General features: G+C 41.1%; 1 protein-coding gene across 3 annotated transcripts; it reads left to right on the forward strand.

Moving 5' to 3' along the window:
- itpkcb (inositol-trisphosphate 3-kinase Cb) lies at positions 1–18,660 on the forward strand. Of its 3 annotated transcripts, XM_078246082.1 has the most exons (9): positions 1–147; positions 673–777; positions 2,139–3,493; positions 12,418–12,517; positions 12,616–12,829; positions 13,232–13,436; positions 14,051–14,152; positions 16,372–16,443; positions 16,597–18,660. In XM_078246082.1, exons 3-9 carry the CDS (start codon positions 2,318–2,320, stop codon positions 16,804–16,806), a joined length of 2,079 nt encoding a protein of 692 aa, XP_078102208.1. In that variant the 5' UTR covers positions 1–147; positions 673–777; positions 2,139–2,317; the 3' UTR covers positions 16,807–18,660. The 3 variants fall into 3 exon arrangements, with proteins under 3 accessions (XP_078102208.1, XP_078102207.1, XP_078102209.1); XM_078246081.1 differs by lacking the exon at positions 673–777; XM_078246083.1 differs by lacking the exons at positions 1–147; positions 673–777 and having other exon boundaries at positions 1,951–3,493.
- The last annotated feature ends 801 nt before the right edge of the window (positions 18,661–19,461 follow it).

The raw sequence follows: 19,461 nt of genomic DNA on the forward strand, positions 1-19,461 counted from the left end.
TCACTCGCACTGCTCGCTGAACAGATAAGCCACAGACACATCCCCTTGTAGCAGCCTGCTGTAACGTTATAAACCTCCACATCTCGGCCAGCCTTTAACAGCTGCTTCACAGTTCACACACCAGAGGAGGAACTCGGGATCAGTCTGGTAAGTTTTTTTTTGGTTGATATGTTTCACACGTGTAGCCTAATGGGATTTTATCTGTCTCCAAAGCCACAATACACTTTTTAATTTTTTATATCACAGAAACCTATGTTTTTTTCTGCCAGTTTAAAGTCGACTTAAGGAAGTCATGTAGGCCTATATTGTTGTGTGTCTCTGTATTGTCACTGAGGCTTAAAATGGGTCCTAATACAGGCCTAATACATTTTAAGAAGAAAACAAATTCCACCTGAAATTCATCAAGCAACATTTCTGTCCTCAACATGTGAAATCTTCTTAAAACAAATATCTCAGTGATTACCTAGCTACCCCTAACCCTATACCTTAATGCAGAGCGGCTGTTATTTTCTTTAAAGATAATGGACATTCATTCATTCTTTTAGAGCAAAAGTGTACACTAGGCCTATTTGCAAGTGGCCATCTATATATGATGGCACTGTGTGTGAGTAATTATAGATTTAACTGTCATGTCAAAATCATATTTTGTTTTTGTTTTATATGTTTTCCAAGGAGTGGCCATACAGTTATGTGTCACTGTTGGACGTGTGGTTACACTTGTGTTTTAAAGAATCCATTCAGTGTCAGCATGGCTCACGACTCTGTCATCCCCTCAGTGTGAGTCATTATGTATGATTATGTATGATTTTGATTAGCATTACATAAGAATGTTCTGGAATGTTTGCGTTTGTGTGAGCTGTTCTTTCCATTGTTATCCTTCCTGTCTTGTTTCCTTTCTGCGATCATTGCTTCCAGACAGCAGGGCGACTGCAGTGCTGTCACAGTAGCCTAAATGACAGTGAATAACACTCAGCAGCTCACTGTGCCTTGTGTCAATTACTTTGTTTCCACCCCAGTAGTGTCTGAATAGCCGTCAGTAGGCTGGAATTTGTGACTGCTGATGTATCATTCACCTAAAAGTTTTCCATTTTACTGACTATATTTCTCTATCAATTAGGACCAAACATAGAAGTTGAAGCCCACATACTGTTTGTATTTGCTGTGTTTTGACATCCCTGCATGTGTTGGACACTTAGGCTATTTAGTGCTGAAATGATTAGTCGATTAAGCTTTTTGTCGATCCGCAAAAAATAAATCAACTAGTTTAATAATTGATTAAGGGTTAAAGAAATTTAGTTATTGAGCAAACGCGCCCAAACATTTGCTGGTTCCAGCTTCTTAATTGTGAGGATTTGCTTCTCTTCTTTTTATATATAGGCTATATGTCTTTGTACATTGATGTACAGTATAGTGGTTTTGTGCTGTGGGTCAGACAAAACAAGGTCTACTTGTCGACATCAACTTGGGCTCTGGGAAACTGCCATCTCCTTCATCATTTAATCAAATACAATAAGTGAAAGATCAATCAATAATGAAAATAATTTGTTGCAGCCTTACACTCGTGAAGTAAAGGGTTGGCTTAAAATAGTGCATTTATCTGAACAAAGTCACATTTATGTTTTGTGTTACACAGCTGCTTTTTATGTTCACCACATTTCATGCCCACTGTACTTTTTTTGGGGCATTTTTTTAATGAACGATACACTTTAAAGATAGCCATTAGGGCCAACATTTAAAATGCTGATAAATAAAGCTTATTTGGCCTAAGAGCATAGTGTCCAGACACAGGAGGGCAGTATTACTCTTACTAACACTGGTGAAACTGAGTCTGAAACGCCCTGAAACCTTGCATTTCTTTGCACTCAACCATCATATTTAAATCACTCCTCCTGTCATATTTTCCTGTGAATGTACTATCAGTGTAAATGCTGTTGATATGACTTGCCCCCTGTCACTTTCTTTGTCCTGTTCCAGGAAATATTATATTATTATTATCATTATTATTATTATATAGGCCTATCTGAATTTCAGGAATAATTTCAAAAATTATAGACTTAAAGGTAAGGGAGTGTTTTAGGCTATTGCTCATACAGTTAATGCGTGTAGCCTAACTATTCATAATCTGTTTGCTCTCACAGATTTGAACAATTCCGACGTGGAAAAGGGAGGATGGAGCCATTTAAGATGTCCCACTGGATTGTGTGACTAATGTCTTATTTTATATTGTATGAGTCACGGTTTAAGTTTCAAATATTTTCGTAATTGAACCACTGAGGGTGTGTCTGGGACGGTCACTGTTACTACTACGGCATGCAGGATGGGCCAAACTCGCTCGGATCTATCGCACACCACAGCCACCCCAGGCAAAGCGAAGTGGAAAGCAGGCGAAACAGCCCATCGACTCCGTCTCTGCAGATCTAGGAGCGGAGAGAAGCGACGGGGTGTCCAGTTGAACAGGAATCCGATGAAAAATAAAGTGTTATCGTGTCTGGGAAGGAGAAAGCGAGACTCCAGCCAAACAGAAGCGGATTTAGGTTGCGGAAACGGAGCCGGAGATCCAGCAACGCGCCGCGATCACCGAGTAGGAAAGTTGCCGAGGGACGAGGTTGTCTCGGCGGGTGAGGAACATCGAGCATCCCCGGGTTGTTTTGAGTCACCATCTGGCGTCGATGATAATGTCGAAGCTATCCAACACGCCGTGAACCGAGAGGCAGCGGCTGGGTCGTCCGATGCGTCAGGTTTGGAAACGCGGACCGGCGAAGTCAGCGGTGCTGACAGTGAAGAGCCGAAACCCGAGCGAGAGGACAATGCTTCGGAACCTCCGACGAGGGCCATGGAAGATCAGCCACTGTGGGGAAACTACCAGCATCGTATTGTGACTGAGGCTCGTGAATTAACGCGGACTAGTCTGAGTTCAGCCCCGCTGCTCACATCTGACCCCGACACTGAGCGGACTTTCTCCAGCTTGTCCCCAGATCAGCCTTTGGACAGTGGACTGTTGGTAACAGGCGATCACGCTGAGGCTAAACTGACAAAAAGTGAGTGCAGTGCCGTTTCATGTGGGCCCAAAGCGGCCGGTGACCAAAACAACTGCTGTCCGGTTGAAAGTGAGAGTCGAAAAAAATCAGATCAGGCCCCTCGGGGTCCCCCAGGAAGCCAACGTTTCCCAGGAACCATTCCGAAACTCATCATAACTAGAGACCCCAGTCCGACCCGCTCTCAGGACACATCGGCCCTGCTGACCGCCCGAACGGAGCTCGGCACCGGCTCGTGTCTGGAACCTCAGCCAGATGACGAGTCCCCCTGCTCGGACAGCGGCTGCGGAGGGTCCCCTGCGCTGATGCGCTCACCGAGGAAGCTGTCCAACTCCTCCTCCATCGGTCTGTCCTCCGCCTCGTCCTTCGAGGAGTCCGAGGACGACTTCACTGGGAGCGACATCGAGTCCAGTCTGTCTCCGGCCCGGTCTTTGTGTAGCCCGGACGATTGCACAGGGGTGAGTGCCTTTTTCAGATTTTTTTCCAGAACAAACCCATGATTGAAATCGCCTGTGCAGTTCAATAACTATATGAGCAATCACATTATGAACTGTCAGCTGTCATCTGTCCCATCAGATGTCAGTGACAAGTCACAACATTAAATAGATTTTCTGATGCAATGTGTCTAATGTGTAGTTCAAAGCCTTAACGGTCAGACTCGCATCCCTGATAATGAAACGCTACTATAATACATTTAAACTGCCTCTTATCTCCAACCCCCACTTTTGTATCCCTTTACTCCCATGGCTCATGATCACATGGAGATTAGACGTAGGACCATTTAAACACTGTCTGGATGCACGTTTGAATAATTTGTCATCCCAATTAAGCGGTCACTTCAGCACAATTATACAAAGATGCTATCATAGCAGTCTAGAAGTTAGTTTACTGCCCCAGAGGCTTAGGGCCCCCCCCGTGAGTCAGAAGGCTTTGATGCACTGTCGACTAGAAATGCTTGGAATGAGACAAGTCTTAAAAACAGATGCCTCTACTTCAATTTGCCAGTATCTCCACTTCTCTGCAGTGTGTAAATTCTGAATATCCAGGTTTGCCACGTCACCAAACCTGCAGGTTGAAAGATGTTCAACATGCCATTCATATTGCGCTGCTCAAAATGTTGAAACCTGGCAGAAGTAGTTGTATTCGTATATATTTTTCAATAATCTAGCCCCAGTTATTTTTTCCACAGATGATCCACCCTCATCAGGTATTTTATTTCTTATTCCAGAGATGGACATAAACACAGAGAAAAATTACACACTTTACAGTTCATCTGACCGCTGCACCAAACACTGCTGCCTTTATGATCATTGTTAGGTGGAAATAGGCCTCCAGTTGATTACACATAACTGGTATATTGCTGTGATTCATATTCATAAGTGTATCAGAGTGAGTTTGCTCAGGTCTACACAAACATTGAAATACTGTCAGCGGGGTAGACTATTATACCTTTCTTTTCTATATGAACAAATCTTTTGATTTCCCCAAAAAAATGTTTCATTCATTTTTACAGGGACAATGCATTAAATGTGCCAACATTACTAGAAAGGCTCATTTTCAACAGTTTTCCCTTGGCCAGATGTAAAATTAGCCATTAAAACAAACAATATTACAGACCAAACATATCGCATACCAACAGAAGGACTACAAAAAGGAGTGTAGCACAAAATTCTGAGCCCTGTAGAAAGGCATTCTCTATGGGCCCCTCCCCGCATCTACAGCTATTTATTGTAGCATCTTTTTGGGCTGTCCTCACATGAAGGTCCCGGGTACTCAGTCCCCTCTTCACCCCCAGTCTGACACCCCTGTCTCCTTATATCATGTTAGCTTAGTTTGTGTCGGTAAAACATCGATGGACATGCATCTTAATATACAGTGAGGTACGACACCATATTATTTTCTCAAGTAGATTTTTTTCATTTTGATTCCGGCCTCATTGTTATCGTCCTATCATATCCTAAAGGTTCAGATGACCAATGTAAAGTCTTGGCTTCTATGTACTCACAGCTTTAGGGCTGCAACTAAGGACATTAACATTATTGATTCATTTGCCAATGTTTTTAACTATAAAATGTAAGAAAATACCCTATATCCTTTCTTGAGCCCAAAGTGACCTCTTCAAATGTCTTGTTTTTTCCGCCCAGTAGTCTAAAACACAAAGATATTTAGTTTAGATGTTATAAAAACGGAGACAAGAAGCAAATCCTTTCAATTGATTAATCGACTAATAGTTTCAGCTCTGCACAGCTTAATACTTCCACCCACATGGTTTTGAATGAGCTTTCCATATTCAAATAATAATTCCCATTTTCCCCTGTTTTGTCATGTCAGAGGGTATGAGGATTTCCATGTCTTTCATTGTGACTTAAATCATGCAAGTCTTTAACCGTCACATTTCTCCCATGACAAACGTATGGATTGGCTGCCAGTCAGTCACACTAATTATTATTTGAATCAGCAGGTCAGTGGACAGTGTAATTCCCTGACAATAACACTGACAGCAACCTGATTAGTTGCACTTGAGCTGTTGTAACAAACATGACGACGCCAGCTGGTGGTTTCTGAGAATGGCTGTGTCTTAATGGGCACGTTTTGTCCTCTCGCTGTTGAGTAAAAGCTCTTTCGTCATACAGTCACTAAGTAGGAGGGTGTGTGTGTTTGTTGTTATTGGCTTTAAAAAGCTGGGGCCACGCTGTCAGCTCCCAGGCAAACCAGTTGCATTATGTACGCTCTGTGAAGCAAATACTTGCTCAGACATGCATTCTCAGCGAGACGCACACAGCGATGCAGTGTTGCATTCAGAGTTCAGTGTGTGTCATGGAAAATTGGGCTGAAGGCAGAGCCTGTTGCTAGGTGACATTGTTGCCATATATGGTACTTCTTTTTTTTTCTTTTTCTTGTTCTCTCTTTCTCACTCAGACAGTATCTACTCTGTCCCTGACATTTGAATGTTATTAGACGTTAATTCCTAGAAAAGTCCGCTCAGCCAACAATGCACATATTATTTTATAATTTATTATAACATTATGAGACACTCTTTCTCCCCTCTTAATGTTTTGCCCCAAAACCCCATGAGACAGTGGAACGGAAAATGAGCGTAAGCAGACCTGAGAGACAAAAACATACACTCAAACTTTGAACACGTAGCCTACACATGATGATGATTCTTATTCATGCATGCTTATTCACATGAGCCACAATTGCAGACTTGTTTTCCGTGTCACCCATTATACAAAGTCCCACACATCACTCCCACAACACTTGTACACACAATCCATGCTACAAAGCAAAAAAAAGAAAGAAAGAAATACAATACATGTTTGTTTGGATCCACATTGCTATTATAAACTACTGTATTTCTACAGTGTATATACTTCATGTATTCAGATCCTTTAAAAGTAGCAATGCCACATGTAATATACTTCACTACGAGCAAAAGTCCTACATTCAAGTAAAAGTATACCCAATCTTAAGTAAGTATAAGGACTCAATGGACAAAATAGACCCTGTGAGTGTTGTCATATATTTGTTTCATTGGATTAAATATTACTGATATATTATATCAGTAATCAGTATATATTATAGTATATTATATATATAATATATATATATATTTTTCTTTTTCAGTTTTATTCAGTTTTGGATGTAAAATTCAGATTTGGAAATTGACTAGTAACTAGTAAAGTGGAGTAAAAAGAACAGTATTTCCATCTGATTTGTAGTTGAGAAGGGGATATATACTCCTCCACACATACAGTAGAGTAAATGTACTTATGTACATTCCACCACTGATGACTTTGTCTTGTCTGTGTCCAATAAAAATGGATGATTTTTTAATTTTAATCTGAAAGTGTTCCTTTATGGATATGAGGTAGCTCTGACTTTTTTTTAAGATAAATAAACCATTCAAAAACCCACAGGTTTAGCTCAGAATACATTGTCACAAAAGTGAAAGACTATATAAAGAATATTTTCATTATCGATTATTCAGTTAATTATTTGTTCAATTTGTCATTTAATCCATAAATAATAGTGAAGGTTATTTAAAAAAAACAAAAGTGAAAATATATTCAATTTACAGTGATATAGAAGACAAAATGCCAGCAAAGCCCCACATTAGAGAGGATTTAACCAGCAAATGTGTTGTATTTTCCCTTCATAAATGACAAACGATTACTCAATTATCTAAATTGCTGACGATTCATTTTCAGATTAATCGATTCAATGTTTGTTTTATCTGAAGTCTCTTTTCTGAAGATGGTATTTAAAAGCCATCCCATCTTCTGTTGGTTCAGTGGCCCACCACAGCTGAACAGCTTGAACGCTAAAGACTTAAGGGAAAGGGATGTGGTTTCAAAGTATTGAAGTCGTTTTGAGAAAAGAGCTCCGACAGTACCTGAAAACACCCTCAGTTTATGCACATGCAGTCACTCCTGTAGCTGATGATAGTCGTCTTACAGGTCACACACACACACACACACACACACACACACACACACACACACACGGTTACATAGTACTGAGGAATTTCTCATGCAGACAAAAGGAAAGCAAGGGTATGGGAAGGCCTGTATTCCCTACCCCCATGAGTCTGGCAGGAGATTGGCTCAGGACAGGCCATGTGGGGATTAGGGGATGAGAAACGGAGGAGAATAACAAAGGTGAGACTGAAGGGAAAGAGAAGACGGCTCATTGTGTGGAGGTTAGTACCTTCAGGGATAGAGAGTGAATGATTTAGGACAGGAAGTAAATGGAAAGGGGACTAGTTCAAGCCGGCAGATGCTAGAAAAAGGGGAGTAAAATGACAGCTTTAGGTATGTGGATATGCTTGATGACAGCAAAGAAGATATTGAGAAAGTTGGAGAGGAAGGGAGGAGCGACACAATGTTGAAACAGGAGAACGTATGAATTTAGATGACAAAAAAAAAGGTTGCAGAGAAGGGGGTCAGAGTGAGCATTAAGTGTGACCTTATAACTGAGGGGAATACAGCAAGGGTTTACAGACTGATTGAAGCTGGATACCTGGAATAAGACAGCATTAGCTCAGAGCTAACTTGGTTAAAAAAAGGTTATAGATGATTGTGAAGGATCTCAGGCCCACAGGGAGGCAGATGTCCCTAGCGCTTGCCCGTGGAGACCCTGTGCTGATGGTGCAGAGTATTTTGAGCTGGCTGCGCTTAGTCTCCGGGGCTGTGTGTGCTTGTGTCAGCACCTGCCTGCTCCTCCACTATTGCCCTGTCTGCCAGGTAAGAAATGGAAAGCAGCAAATGCAGCGACACACACTGTCGAGTGTATTTGCTGACGCCATGCATCTTCACAAAGATGATATGAGGGTAGATTATATTCAATGCGGGTGACAGGTTTGGGTATTCAAATGTACATGTGATTGGTATCCCACTCTCTTGTTGCTGTTACAGAATGTGATGGTTGTTTGGCACACAGTATGCAGTCAGCCCTGTGTAACTGATGGTCTCTCTTAAGAAGCCAGTAATCCAACCAGCAGGATCAGCGTGCTTTAGGCTGTAATACTTTGTGCAATCAGTTCAGTTCTCAGACTTCAATTTTGACAAATACACTCAATGTATTAGATGTATTAGGTACATCTCGCTAAAACTAATGCTTTATACTGAGAGGTATCAACCCCACTTACCACTATCTCACTAGATTGCCATACACATTAACAGCATTACGAACTAAAGCCTTTAAACTGAACACACAGTTGATTCAACACCTCTCTAAAGCAGTTTCATCCAAAACTGAACAATATAACCTTCATGAAGAAAGAATTTATAGCATGATTGTTGTATAAGACTGCATTAGTTTTTAGCTAGGTGTACCTAATAAACTGGCAACTGAGTGTAGTTGCCTCTTCCTGGAGTTTGCTAGACCAGCCAGCCGATCAAAAGCAGATTACATTAGATCAATTGCAGGGGACTGTGTCCTCGAAAAATAACCTCAAAGTATAGCGGAGTTGAGTGAGATCCTACCAAACGTGAAACCTTTTAGCAAAATTTGTGTAATTCTTACATTTAATACTCAATACACATTTAGTGTTGTTTGGTTACAGGCTATGAAACGTGTTACTTTCAATGAAAACTTAGAAGAAATAAAGTTTCCACTGTATGTATCTGTCAAGTTATTAAGAGTAGTTTGAAAGATAACCTTTAGCTAATGACTATAAAAAATAAACTAGTTATAGCTGTATAACTAAGTACTCTTCAAAATGGGTTCAAACATATTCTTTCCATGATGATCCTCTTTTGTTCCCCCCCCCAAAGCACATTACTTTAAACAATATTATATGTTGATGATATTCTTGCCTTGCTCTCCTACTTGATTGTGTGTGTGTGTGTGTGTGACAGACAGAGGCAAACAAACAAAAAAAATAGAGAATGCCTTTGGGAAGACAAAATGACATTTGATTGAAAGAAAGTGATAGAGACAAACAGCAGTGAGACTTCTATTTGACTTAAAGTGGAGAAAAATATAAATAACTCGAGGACATTCTTCTGCATCAACGCTTTGGGGCACGAAGAAGAAGCTTATAAAACAACGAATGTTGAAATGATCTGTTAGATATTCGTGAGTTATATAAAACAGAGTGGAGATGGTGAAGGTTGAACTGTGAAAGCTGAAATGTGACCGCCGTATTTAAAAAGCTGGAATGTGTGGGATGAAGAGGCAGGATGAGACAGCAATACCAATATACAGTTTGCGCAGTTTGAAACAGTCCAGGATTTCTACATATAATTTTTAGGGATTCTTTTATCCAAACACCTCCATAAGCAGCATTAGCTCTGGCTGTGACTGGTAATTTTAGTACAGTACATTTGACCCCACAGAGGCAACACATTAAGCTGTCAGTTTGAAGCAATTAGAGAGAGAGTCTGATGGCATTTGGATAAGCACCTTTGCACCTCTAGCAAAAGAAAAGCAGGTTACTGTGGTCTGATGGGTAAATACGGTTTGTGTTTTGTCCACAAATTTTTGAACTGCAGTGTTGGCGGTTTCTTAAAACGGATATTTTACAGCAACTACAGTATGTGGGTCCAGCAGGCAGGAAACGTCAGTCTTTGGCAGTTTCACAGATACACAGAACAACCTATGATGTAATAACGTGATCCTAGCAAGTTAATTTCAATGCACCGAATTGCATATAATCAAACGGCCCAAAAAAAACAGAGCAAAATACTACATGTCAAGTATATCCTGTTACTTTAATGAACTGATAAACAAAAACAAACCTTGAGCTGAGTCCTCAGTCTTATAGACTCTTGTGTTATGAACGTTGCATAACAGGTTCATAATTATCCCTTGCAGCAGCACTTTGGAGGCCAACCGCTGGCGACAGTTTTACTGTAATGACTGGGTTGAGTGTCTGAAGGTGAATTGCTTGTTGTCTTTTATATGTATAAGGTTAGGTGGGATATTTCTCTGCTCTATATGAATACAACTGTCCTGTTGTAAGCAGGGAAAAGACGAAACACTCAGGGAAGTGTAGAAGAGTATTTTCACTCTTTTCAAGAGTTTAAAGTCAAGGGTGCAGCTAGATCTAAAGGAAAGATTGAAGGAATGCATGAACAAAACACTCCCCATCAATGCAGAGGGAATATCGTGTGAGAGAGAGCTTTTTGAATTCCAGGTCGATGTATTCACTACCAAGAAATAAAGAACTAAGAAATCAGAAAATAAGAAAAAGCCCAGTGTAGTCTTTATCCTAACCAAGCCAAAAATTTGTTCGGTTCGATTGGTAAGACATGTCAAAATGAGGGAGCGGAAATTATCTCATGTTGCAAATGTTGTGAAATGCAGTTGGTGTCATGTTTCATCGCTGGTCTTTGCCCTGACGGTGGCAGAGGTTATGTCAGGGTCACATCTGTTGATGGGATTGAAGGTCTCAGGTCACAGGTGTCTCATAGTCACTCCGTCATTACTCTCTGCCTCTTATGTCTCTCTTAAATCCTGACATTGACCAGCTGTCTGACGAAGCACAGGCATGTTGTTCAGTTTCCCATCATAAGGAACCAACAGAACCAAATGATAAAATGGTTAAAGCCCCTGAAAACGTGGCATCAAATCTTGCGTTTTTCTCAATAACACAAGATATTACATGCTTACTTAATAAGCAACTTTTACTGACTCATAGTAAGAGGCTGGTTGAGAGAATATTCTTTCAGGGCCTTGAGGTTACAAAACAGCACTCCTTTAAACTCAAATAATAATAAAAATGATTCTAAGGTAAACACCCCCTCCCCTTGTTTCTGTTGCACTAAGCAAGACACTGTTTTATTGTGGCAGAGTTTCGACAGAGCAGCTGTGGAAAGAATGCATGTGAGGAGAGCAGAGATAGGCTGACATGTAAACATGGCAGAGATAGGCCTGGCAGGGCAGCACAGTCATTCGCAGAAGTTATTTAGTTATAAAAAGATTAGTTTTATTATTATAGTCTCCTGTCCCTGTGTTTTATTACTCGCATTAACCCTTTTTTGCCTTTGTCACACTCCTGTGTTCCTGTTTACATTATATTTGCATATAGTACACACAATAAAACATTGTAGGAATGTTTAGAAAGACTGCAAACTGAAGAGCCAAGGGAAATATTCAATTATATTGTTTGCCTCTCAGTAATGTCTACTGTAATGTAACACACACACACACACACACACACACACACACACACACACACACACACACACATATTCCTATTCTAAACTGGCTGTCCGTTTGTTGTGATTTCCCACACACACAAGTGTTAATCAATCAATGTTCCTCGCAGATTGCTTGCGTCAAAGCCCCTGTTGCACACTGTCCTTGCTCTGGTGTGTCCCAACGCAGATAACCGTTACACACACGCACAGTTTTGGACAGTAGGGCTGTGTTTTACGACACCACAGTGGTGGCTTTGGTAAATGTTTTATGAATGGGTTTTGTCACGTACCTAGTGCACCTGGCCTTGGCTAAAGGGGAGGATCTGTCCAATGTCTACTGAGGTGTGTGTGTGTGTGTGTGTGTGTGTGTGTGTGTGTGTGTGTGTGTGTGTGTGTGTGTGTGTGTGTGTGTGTGTGTGTGTGTGTGTGTGTGTGTGTGTGTGTGTGTGTGTGTGTGTGCTACAGGGTGTGTTTTCCTTTTAATGAATAATCATTCTCTTGCCTGTACGTGTGTGTGTGTGTGTGTGTGTGTGTGTGTGTGTGCTACAGGGTGTGTTTTCCTTTTAATGAATAATCATTCTCTTGCCTGTACTGTATTTAGCTCAGTGCTTTATTGTGACCAGAAAAGAAACCTTCGCACTGATTAGTCAGAGCTTCAGATTTGTCATTTGTGCGACGACCCACGCCTTTTTGTAACAAGAGGATGACGTCCTTCGTCGTTTTTCCTTTTCCAGAATAAGTCCTGGCAGAAATTGAAGACCATGGTCCACTGGTCCCCCTTCGTCGTGTCCTTCAAGAAGCGTTACCCATGGGTGCAGCTCGCTGGTCATGCAGGTACGCATAAATATACATTGTTTGCTTAACTGCACAACATCCTCAGACATGCATTATTTTATCTTCAGTCTTTACCTCTGGATGTCTCCTTCTTCAAGGTAACTTCCAGGCTGGGGAGTACGGACGCTTGTTGAAGCGACACTGTGAGTGTGAGCAGCAGTGCCTACAGAAGCTGATGAAGGACACTCTGCGCCCCTATGTGCCAGGTTATTATGGGGTAGTACAGAGAGACGATCAGGACTATAACCTGATGGATGACCTGCTGTCTGACTTCGACTCGCCCTCCATCATGGACTGTAAGATGGGCAGCAGGTAATTAAGCACAGGATGAAGGAAGCGTAATTGTGTGGCGAACATTTTTCAAGAACTTATTGACAGCAGGAGCCATTTAATCTTGTTCTTTTGGAAGATACAGTCAGCCTTGAAAATTAACCTTTGTATACACATATAAGCCTAGTTATGCTCCCATTAGTTATCTGCCTCTCTATCAAATTTACTGTATATAATAATAATAATAATAATAATAATAATGGCTGTATTTGTAGTCAACAAAATGCTTCACAGGAACTAAAATAAGAGTTTAGTAGGACTAAAACGATTAGAAAATGACAATATACATAACAATAAGGACATAAAATCAATACAGAATTAATTAATAGTAAAGAGAAGGAAAGGGAATGAAATAAAATATAAAAATGCATACTTACTTTTCAGGACGTACTTGGAGGAAGAGTTGATAAAAGCCAGAGAGCGTCCACGTTTGCGGAAGGACATGTACGAGAAGATGGTGGCAGTGGACCCCGGGGCCCCCACAGAGCAGGAGAGGGCCCAGCAGGGAGTCCTCAAACCCAGATACATGCAGTGGAGGGAGACGCTCAGCTCCACAGCCACCCTGGGCTTCCGCATCGAAGGCATTAAGGTCAGTGGTCATCCTGGACATGCAGCCTTATGAGCATGCCTGGCTGTAGTACTCAGTGCTAGCGAGGCAACAAGAAGTTTCTATAAGAATCAATCAATAGTGGGAAAATATTTATCAGTCTGTTCATTGGATGGACCACACACACTGGAGAGGAAACGGAAAACCGTTTTTGGGCTAGGTGACTGTTTGTTCTTTAAAAAATAAATCCAGGGCTGGTTATCAGGTCACACTAATAACTGTAGATTTGCATGAACTCGGACATGAATGGAAGTATCTCATGACACTGAGCATTTAAAACAGCAGCTGTATTTTCCAGTAGAACAAGTGTAAGTAGCCAAGCTGTGGCACTGAAATTTATATATTTTGTATGTAAGTATTTGTAAGTTAGTATTTGTTGTTGTTTCCCATTGCATCCTCGGCAAAACTAAAAATTAGAACTAATTTACTTACTGTGCTGCACTGAATACTCAGCAGGTAATGACAGAACTTGCAGCTGGAATGAATCAGGAAGCTTTAAATGAATAACTAAATTGAAATATTGTCCTTGTGCAGGTAGAAAATAGCAATAAAAGGGAGAGAATAATAAGATATCTTGTTTCCTTTTTTTTCTTCAGAAGTCTGATGGAACTTGTAACACCAACTTTAAGAAGACGAAGCACAGGGAGCAGGTGATGCAGGCCTTGAAGGACTTTGTAGCTGGCAACACTAAGATTCTGGTATGTTACTAGTTTTTACTATGTTACTAGTTCTGCTGCCGTTACTGCCCATGTTTTTGTTTTTTTTTTTTTTATGTAAAACGGCGAGCTTTTTTTTTCTTTTTTTTTTTTTTTTAAGTTCAACCTGTCGATGGTTACCTAGCAACAGGTCCTGGCCAAGAAATAGGTTGCCGCATAATCCCCTCCATAACGGCAAACTGTTATACACAGTCAGGTCCATAAATATTGGGACATCAACACAATTCTAATCTTTTTGGCTCTATACACCACCACAATGGAGTTGAAATGAACAAGATGTGCTTTAACTGCAGACTTTCAGCTTTAATTTGAGGGTATTTACATCCAAATCAGGTGAACGGTGTAGGAATTACAACAGTTTGTATATGTGCCTCCCACTTTTTAAGGGACCAAAAGTAATGGGACAGATTAACAATCATAAATCAAACTTTCACTTTTTAATACTTAATACTGTAATAATACTGTATACTGTATACTGTAATTGAATGCAAATCCTTTGCATTCAATTACAGCCTGAAGTCTGGAACGCATAGACATCACCAGACGCTGGGTTTCATCCCTGGTGATGCTCTGCCAGGCCTCTACTGCAACTGTCTGCAGTTCCTGCTTGTTCTTGGGGCATTTTCCCTTCAGTTTTGTCTTCAGCAAGTGAAATGCATGCTCAATCGGATTCATGTCAGGTGATTGACTTGGCCATTGCATAACATTCCACTTCTTTCCCTTAAAAGACTCTTTGGTTGCTTTCGCAGTATGCTTCGGGTCATTGTCCATCTGCACTGTGAAGCGCCGTCCAATGAGTTCTGAAGCATTTGGCTGAATATGAGCAGATAATATTGCCCGAAACACTTCAGAATTCATCCTGCTGCTTTTGTCAGCAGTCACATCATCAATAAATACAAGAGAACCAGTTCCATTGGCAGCCATACATGCCCACGCCATGACACTACCACCACCATACTTCACTGATGAGGTGGTATGCTTTGGATCATGAGCAGTTCCTTTCCTTCTCCATACTCTTCTCTTCCCATCACTCTGGTACAAGTTGATATTTATCTCATCTGTCCATAGGATGTTGTTCCAGAAATGTGAAGGCTTTTTTAGATGTTGTTTGGCAAACTCTAATCTGGCCTTCCTGTTTTTGAGGCTCACCAATGGTTTACATCTTGTAGTGAACCCTCTGTATTCACTCTGGTGAAGTCTTCTCTTGATTGTTGACTTTGACACACATACACCTACCTCCTGGAGAGTGTTCTTGATCTGGCCAACTGTTGTGAAGGGTGTTTTCTTCACCAGGGAAAGTATTCTTCGGTCATCCACCACAGTTGTTTTCCGTGGTCTTCCGGGTCTTTTGGTGTTGCTGAGCTCACCGGTGCGTTCTTTCTTTTTAAAAATGTTCCAAAAAGTTGATTTGGCCACACCTAATGTTTTTGCTATCTCTCTGATGGGTTTGTTTAGATTTTTCAGCCTAATGATGGCTTGCTTCACTGATAGTGATCTCATATTGAGAGTTGACAGCAACAGATTCCAAATGTAAATAGCACACTTGAAATGAACTCTGGACCTTTTATCTGCTCCTTGTAAATGGGATAATGAGGGAATAACACACACCTGGCCATGGAACAGCTGAGCAGCCAATTGTCCCATTACTTTTGGTCCCTTAAAAAGTGGGAGGCACATATACAAACTGTTGTAATTCCTACACCGTTCACCTGATTGTAAATACCCTCAAATTAAAGCTGAAAGTCTGCAGTTAAAGCACATCTTGTTCGTTTCATTTCAACTCCATTGTGGTGGTGTATAGAGCCAAAAAGATTAGAATTGTGTCGATGTCCCAATATTTATGGACCTGACTGTACGTGTACACTATACGTGTGTGTGTTTTTTTTGTACAGTATGTATTATACAAACCCAATATAATGTTTTGATTGTTGATGTTTAGAGGTGTTGGTAGGCATATTTTGTGACTTTTGGACAGAGCCAGGCTGGCTGATTTCTGTTTTCAGTCTTTATCCTAAGCCAAAATTAGCCAGCTGCTGGCTGTAGCTTCATATTTACTGTTCAGACAGTGGTTTTTCAAATGCATTAAGCAACAACTGCATTGAAGAAGGATATAAGGCTTTTGACTGTGGGAAAGAAGAACATGTATGTATCTGTCTATTTTTCAGATGCCCTACATCTCTTTATTTTTCTCTTTTTCTTAGAAACTCTACCTACAGCAGTTGGAGGAACTTCGATCCGTCCTTGAGCAGTCTCACTTCTTCAGGACACACGAGGTGAGACACACTGACACACACTCCGTGTTCATGATTTCTAAGCAAACCTGTTGGCCGAGTTGAAAAGTTTGCGATAGAATCCCATCAGTAGCTTCTGTATTGAATCACTCACACACCTAAACTCACCTGTCTCACCCGTTTCACCCATCGCAGGTCGTCGGCAGCTCTCTGCTGTTTGTGCACGACGCCTCGGGGAATGCCAGAGTGTGGATGATCGACTTTGGGAAGACGGTTCCCCTGCAGGCCCCTCTGACCCTGGACCACAGGACCCCCTGGATGGAGGGCAACAGGGAGGACGGCTACCTGTGGGGACTGGACAACCTCATAGACATCTTCAACAGTATGCTCCCACAGACACCTTGAGTGAGGGACTCAGAAGACTCCAATGACACATTGGTCCATGTCCAGATGGTGGAAGAGATACAAGATCAGGAGAGTTTGGAGAAAAGAATAAAAGATTACACAACCGGAGACTGACAGAGGAAGGATTAGAAGAGGGCCACCGGTTTAATTTGTATGACCCACACAATGATCCAAATGTCTTTATTCCATGTTACTTGTACTTAAGAAGAGGATGAACGAAGGCAAGCGCTTGATTTCTTTTGCAAAGTGTAGGATACCAAAGGACGACTTTATGCATAATGCTCCATTTGTGGAACTTGGGGACAGATTACCTGCAATGTGTTGAGGCAAACGGTAGTAGGAAGAGAAAGAGGGAGAATTGATAACAGAATTGTAACTTTTGTTATATGGGACGGTGGAGAGTACAGTCCTCTGAATGCATGGACCTCTGACAGTCACACAGACACACGTTCAGCATTGCTCATCTCCCTCCTCAACATCTCCCCATGTTGGTTAGAGTTGCACTCAGCACTCTTGCAACCATGAAGTTGACTCAGAGGCATAAAACCTTTTCACGCAGCCTTCGAGGAGCATTGGGTAACAGGAGTTTACCACATTCTTGTCATGGACCACTTTCGATGTTTAGGTATACAGTAAACACTAAAACACTGGTCGGACCATGTGTTAACTAACTCATTGTGTAAATACATTTTTATTTAATTTTTGTTTTGCCATGGTATACCCTCCTTACTTTGTTTGTACACTTTCTGTGCCTAGAGCTGTTTGATCATTCCAGTGCAGTGGACTATTTTTCTTCCAAAGAGGTCACCCAAGTGTAAACTGATTTACAATATAATCCCAAAGTTTAACTTCTTGCAGAAAAGCATTTTCTAAATTTGGATTTGTGTATGATAATGCAGTGAAAGTCCCCCCCCTCTTTTAACTGTGCAGTAATCAGCTTGGCAGCCATGTTTTGTCTGGAATTTATTGCACTATGGATCCTCACAAAGCCATTGAACAAATCAGGCAGTGCCTTTGTGTCTTAAGAATGGGGAGCAGCAGTCAAGTATTGGGTTTACAGATGCAGACATGGAGAAGCGTATAAGAATTTAATTTGTTATCACTTCTCTCTGATCAGTGTTGCGTTAGATGATCAGATTAATCTAATCAGATTGCTTCAGTTGCTTGCGGGGAGTTCTGCAGCAAAGCAGTGGTGTAACGGGTGAAATGAAACTGGAATTGGCCTACCTGGTTAAACTGCAGTCTGTTTAGGCTTTTGGGAGGTTTCACTTATGTTCCAGCTTACACGTGATCTTCAAACTGGAAATGTGTCTTATGATTCAATGGATGACGCATAATCGAATACAAGTCAAAATCTCATTTAGCTACATTAAACAGGCTTGTAGGGTTGAATTTTTGAATGCAGAATGTAGTTTACAAATAAACAACATTGTTCTATTTAGATAATAAGTCAGTGCTCATGACCATATGTTTCAGTTCTTGACTGGAATGCAGCCATAACAGTGTCGAGTCTTCAAGACGTACTTCGACAGTGTCAGGCAGCACTGATTGGGCGTGTGCGTTAGCTAAACATCTGACTTCATGAAATTGGAATTCAAATTCAAGTTTTTCCAGTTCCTGTGTTTACAAAGTGTTATATTTCTTTGCCCACAAATCCTCTATATTTGTAAAATGGCAAACTATCAGGTTTTCAGACTGGGTGCTGCTTTAAGAAAAACCGGATTCATAACTACATTTTGTATTTTTAAAGGCAGCGTATTTTAAAGTTGCAAAGCACAGACAGACTTTTTAAAATGTATATTAATTCCCTGCTTTGTCCAACTCATGGATTGCAATAAACTGGAAGTAAGAGTTTTCAGTTTTTTTTTTTTCTGGCTCACAGAACACACAACTCAGATCATACACTGCAAATCTCAAACCTACACTCATTTCAGTGTTTAAGCGTCCAATATTGTAAAAAGCGTGATTTCCATGTCTTTTTTTTTTATTTATTCAAGATGCTATACAAATATTATAAAAGTATCAAAACGCTCAAATCACAAAAAATCCTTTTCTGATTTGAAATGCACGCTACCCCTATTCAGAAACTGCCTTTAAAGGAGCCGTCGAGACTTCCGTACAGTTGTGATGTCACAACTATATTATATACAGGTAGAAAGTGCTGCCACAGTGCCGTTAGTCATTTCTCAGCTGCAATGACGGTACAGAGACAGCGAGAACGCAGATGCTGAGATGCTCTGTTGGAGCGCCTGTCTCTTTAAGCCCCTTCCCGAAAAAGACCAGTCTGCGCTGATTGGTCAGCGTTTACGGATCTCTGGAGTCTCCACATCAGTGCTCTGCTGTCGATGTCTCTATGCAGCCAAATACTAACTGCAAGGGAGTATATAAAGTATATAAATGTAAATGGACTGCATTTATATAGCGCTTTTCTAATCCTAACGATTACTGAAAGCGCTTTATGCAGTACAGGCACCATTCACACACACATTCATACACTGGTGGCCGAGGCTGCCATACAAGGTGCCACCTGCTCATCAGATAAACGTTCATGCACATTCACACACCGATGGTGCAGCATCGGGAGCAATTTGGGGTTCAGTGGTACGCCCAAGGACACTTCAACATGCAGATTGCAGGGGCCAGGGATTGGTAGAA

This window comes from Sander vitreus, chromosome 3, assembly GCF_031162955.1.
Source record: "Sander vitreus isolate 19-12246 chromosome 3, sanVit1, whole genome shotgun sequence".
NCBI lineage: Eukaryota > Metazoa > Chordata > Actinopteri > Perciformes > Percidae > Sander > Sander vitreus.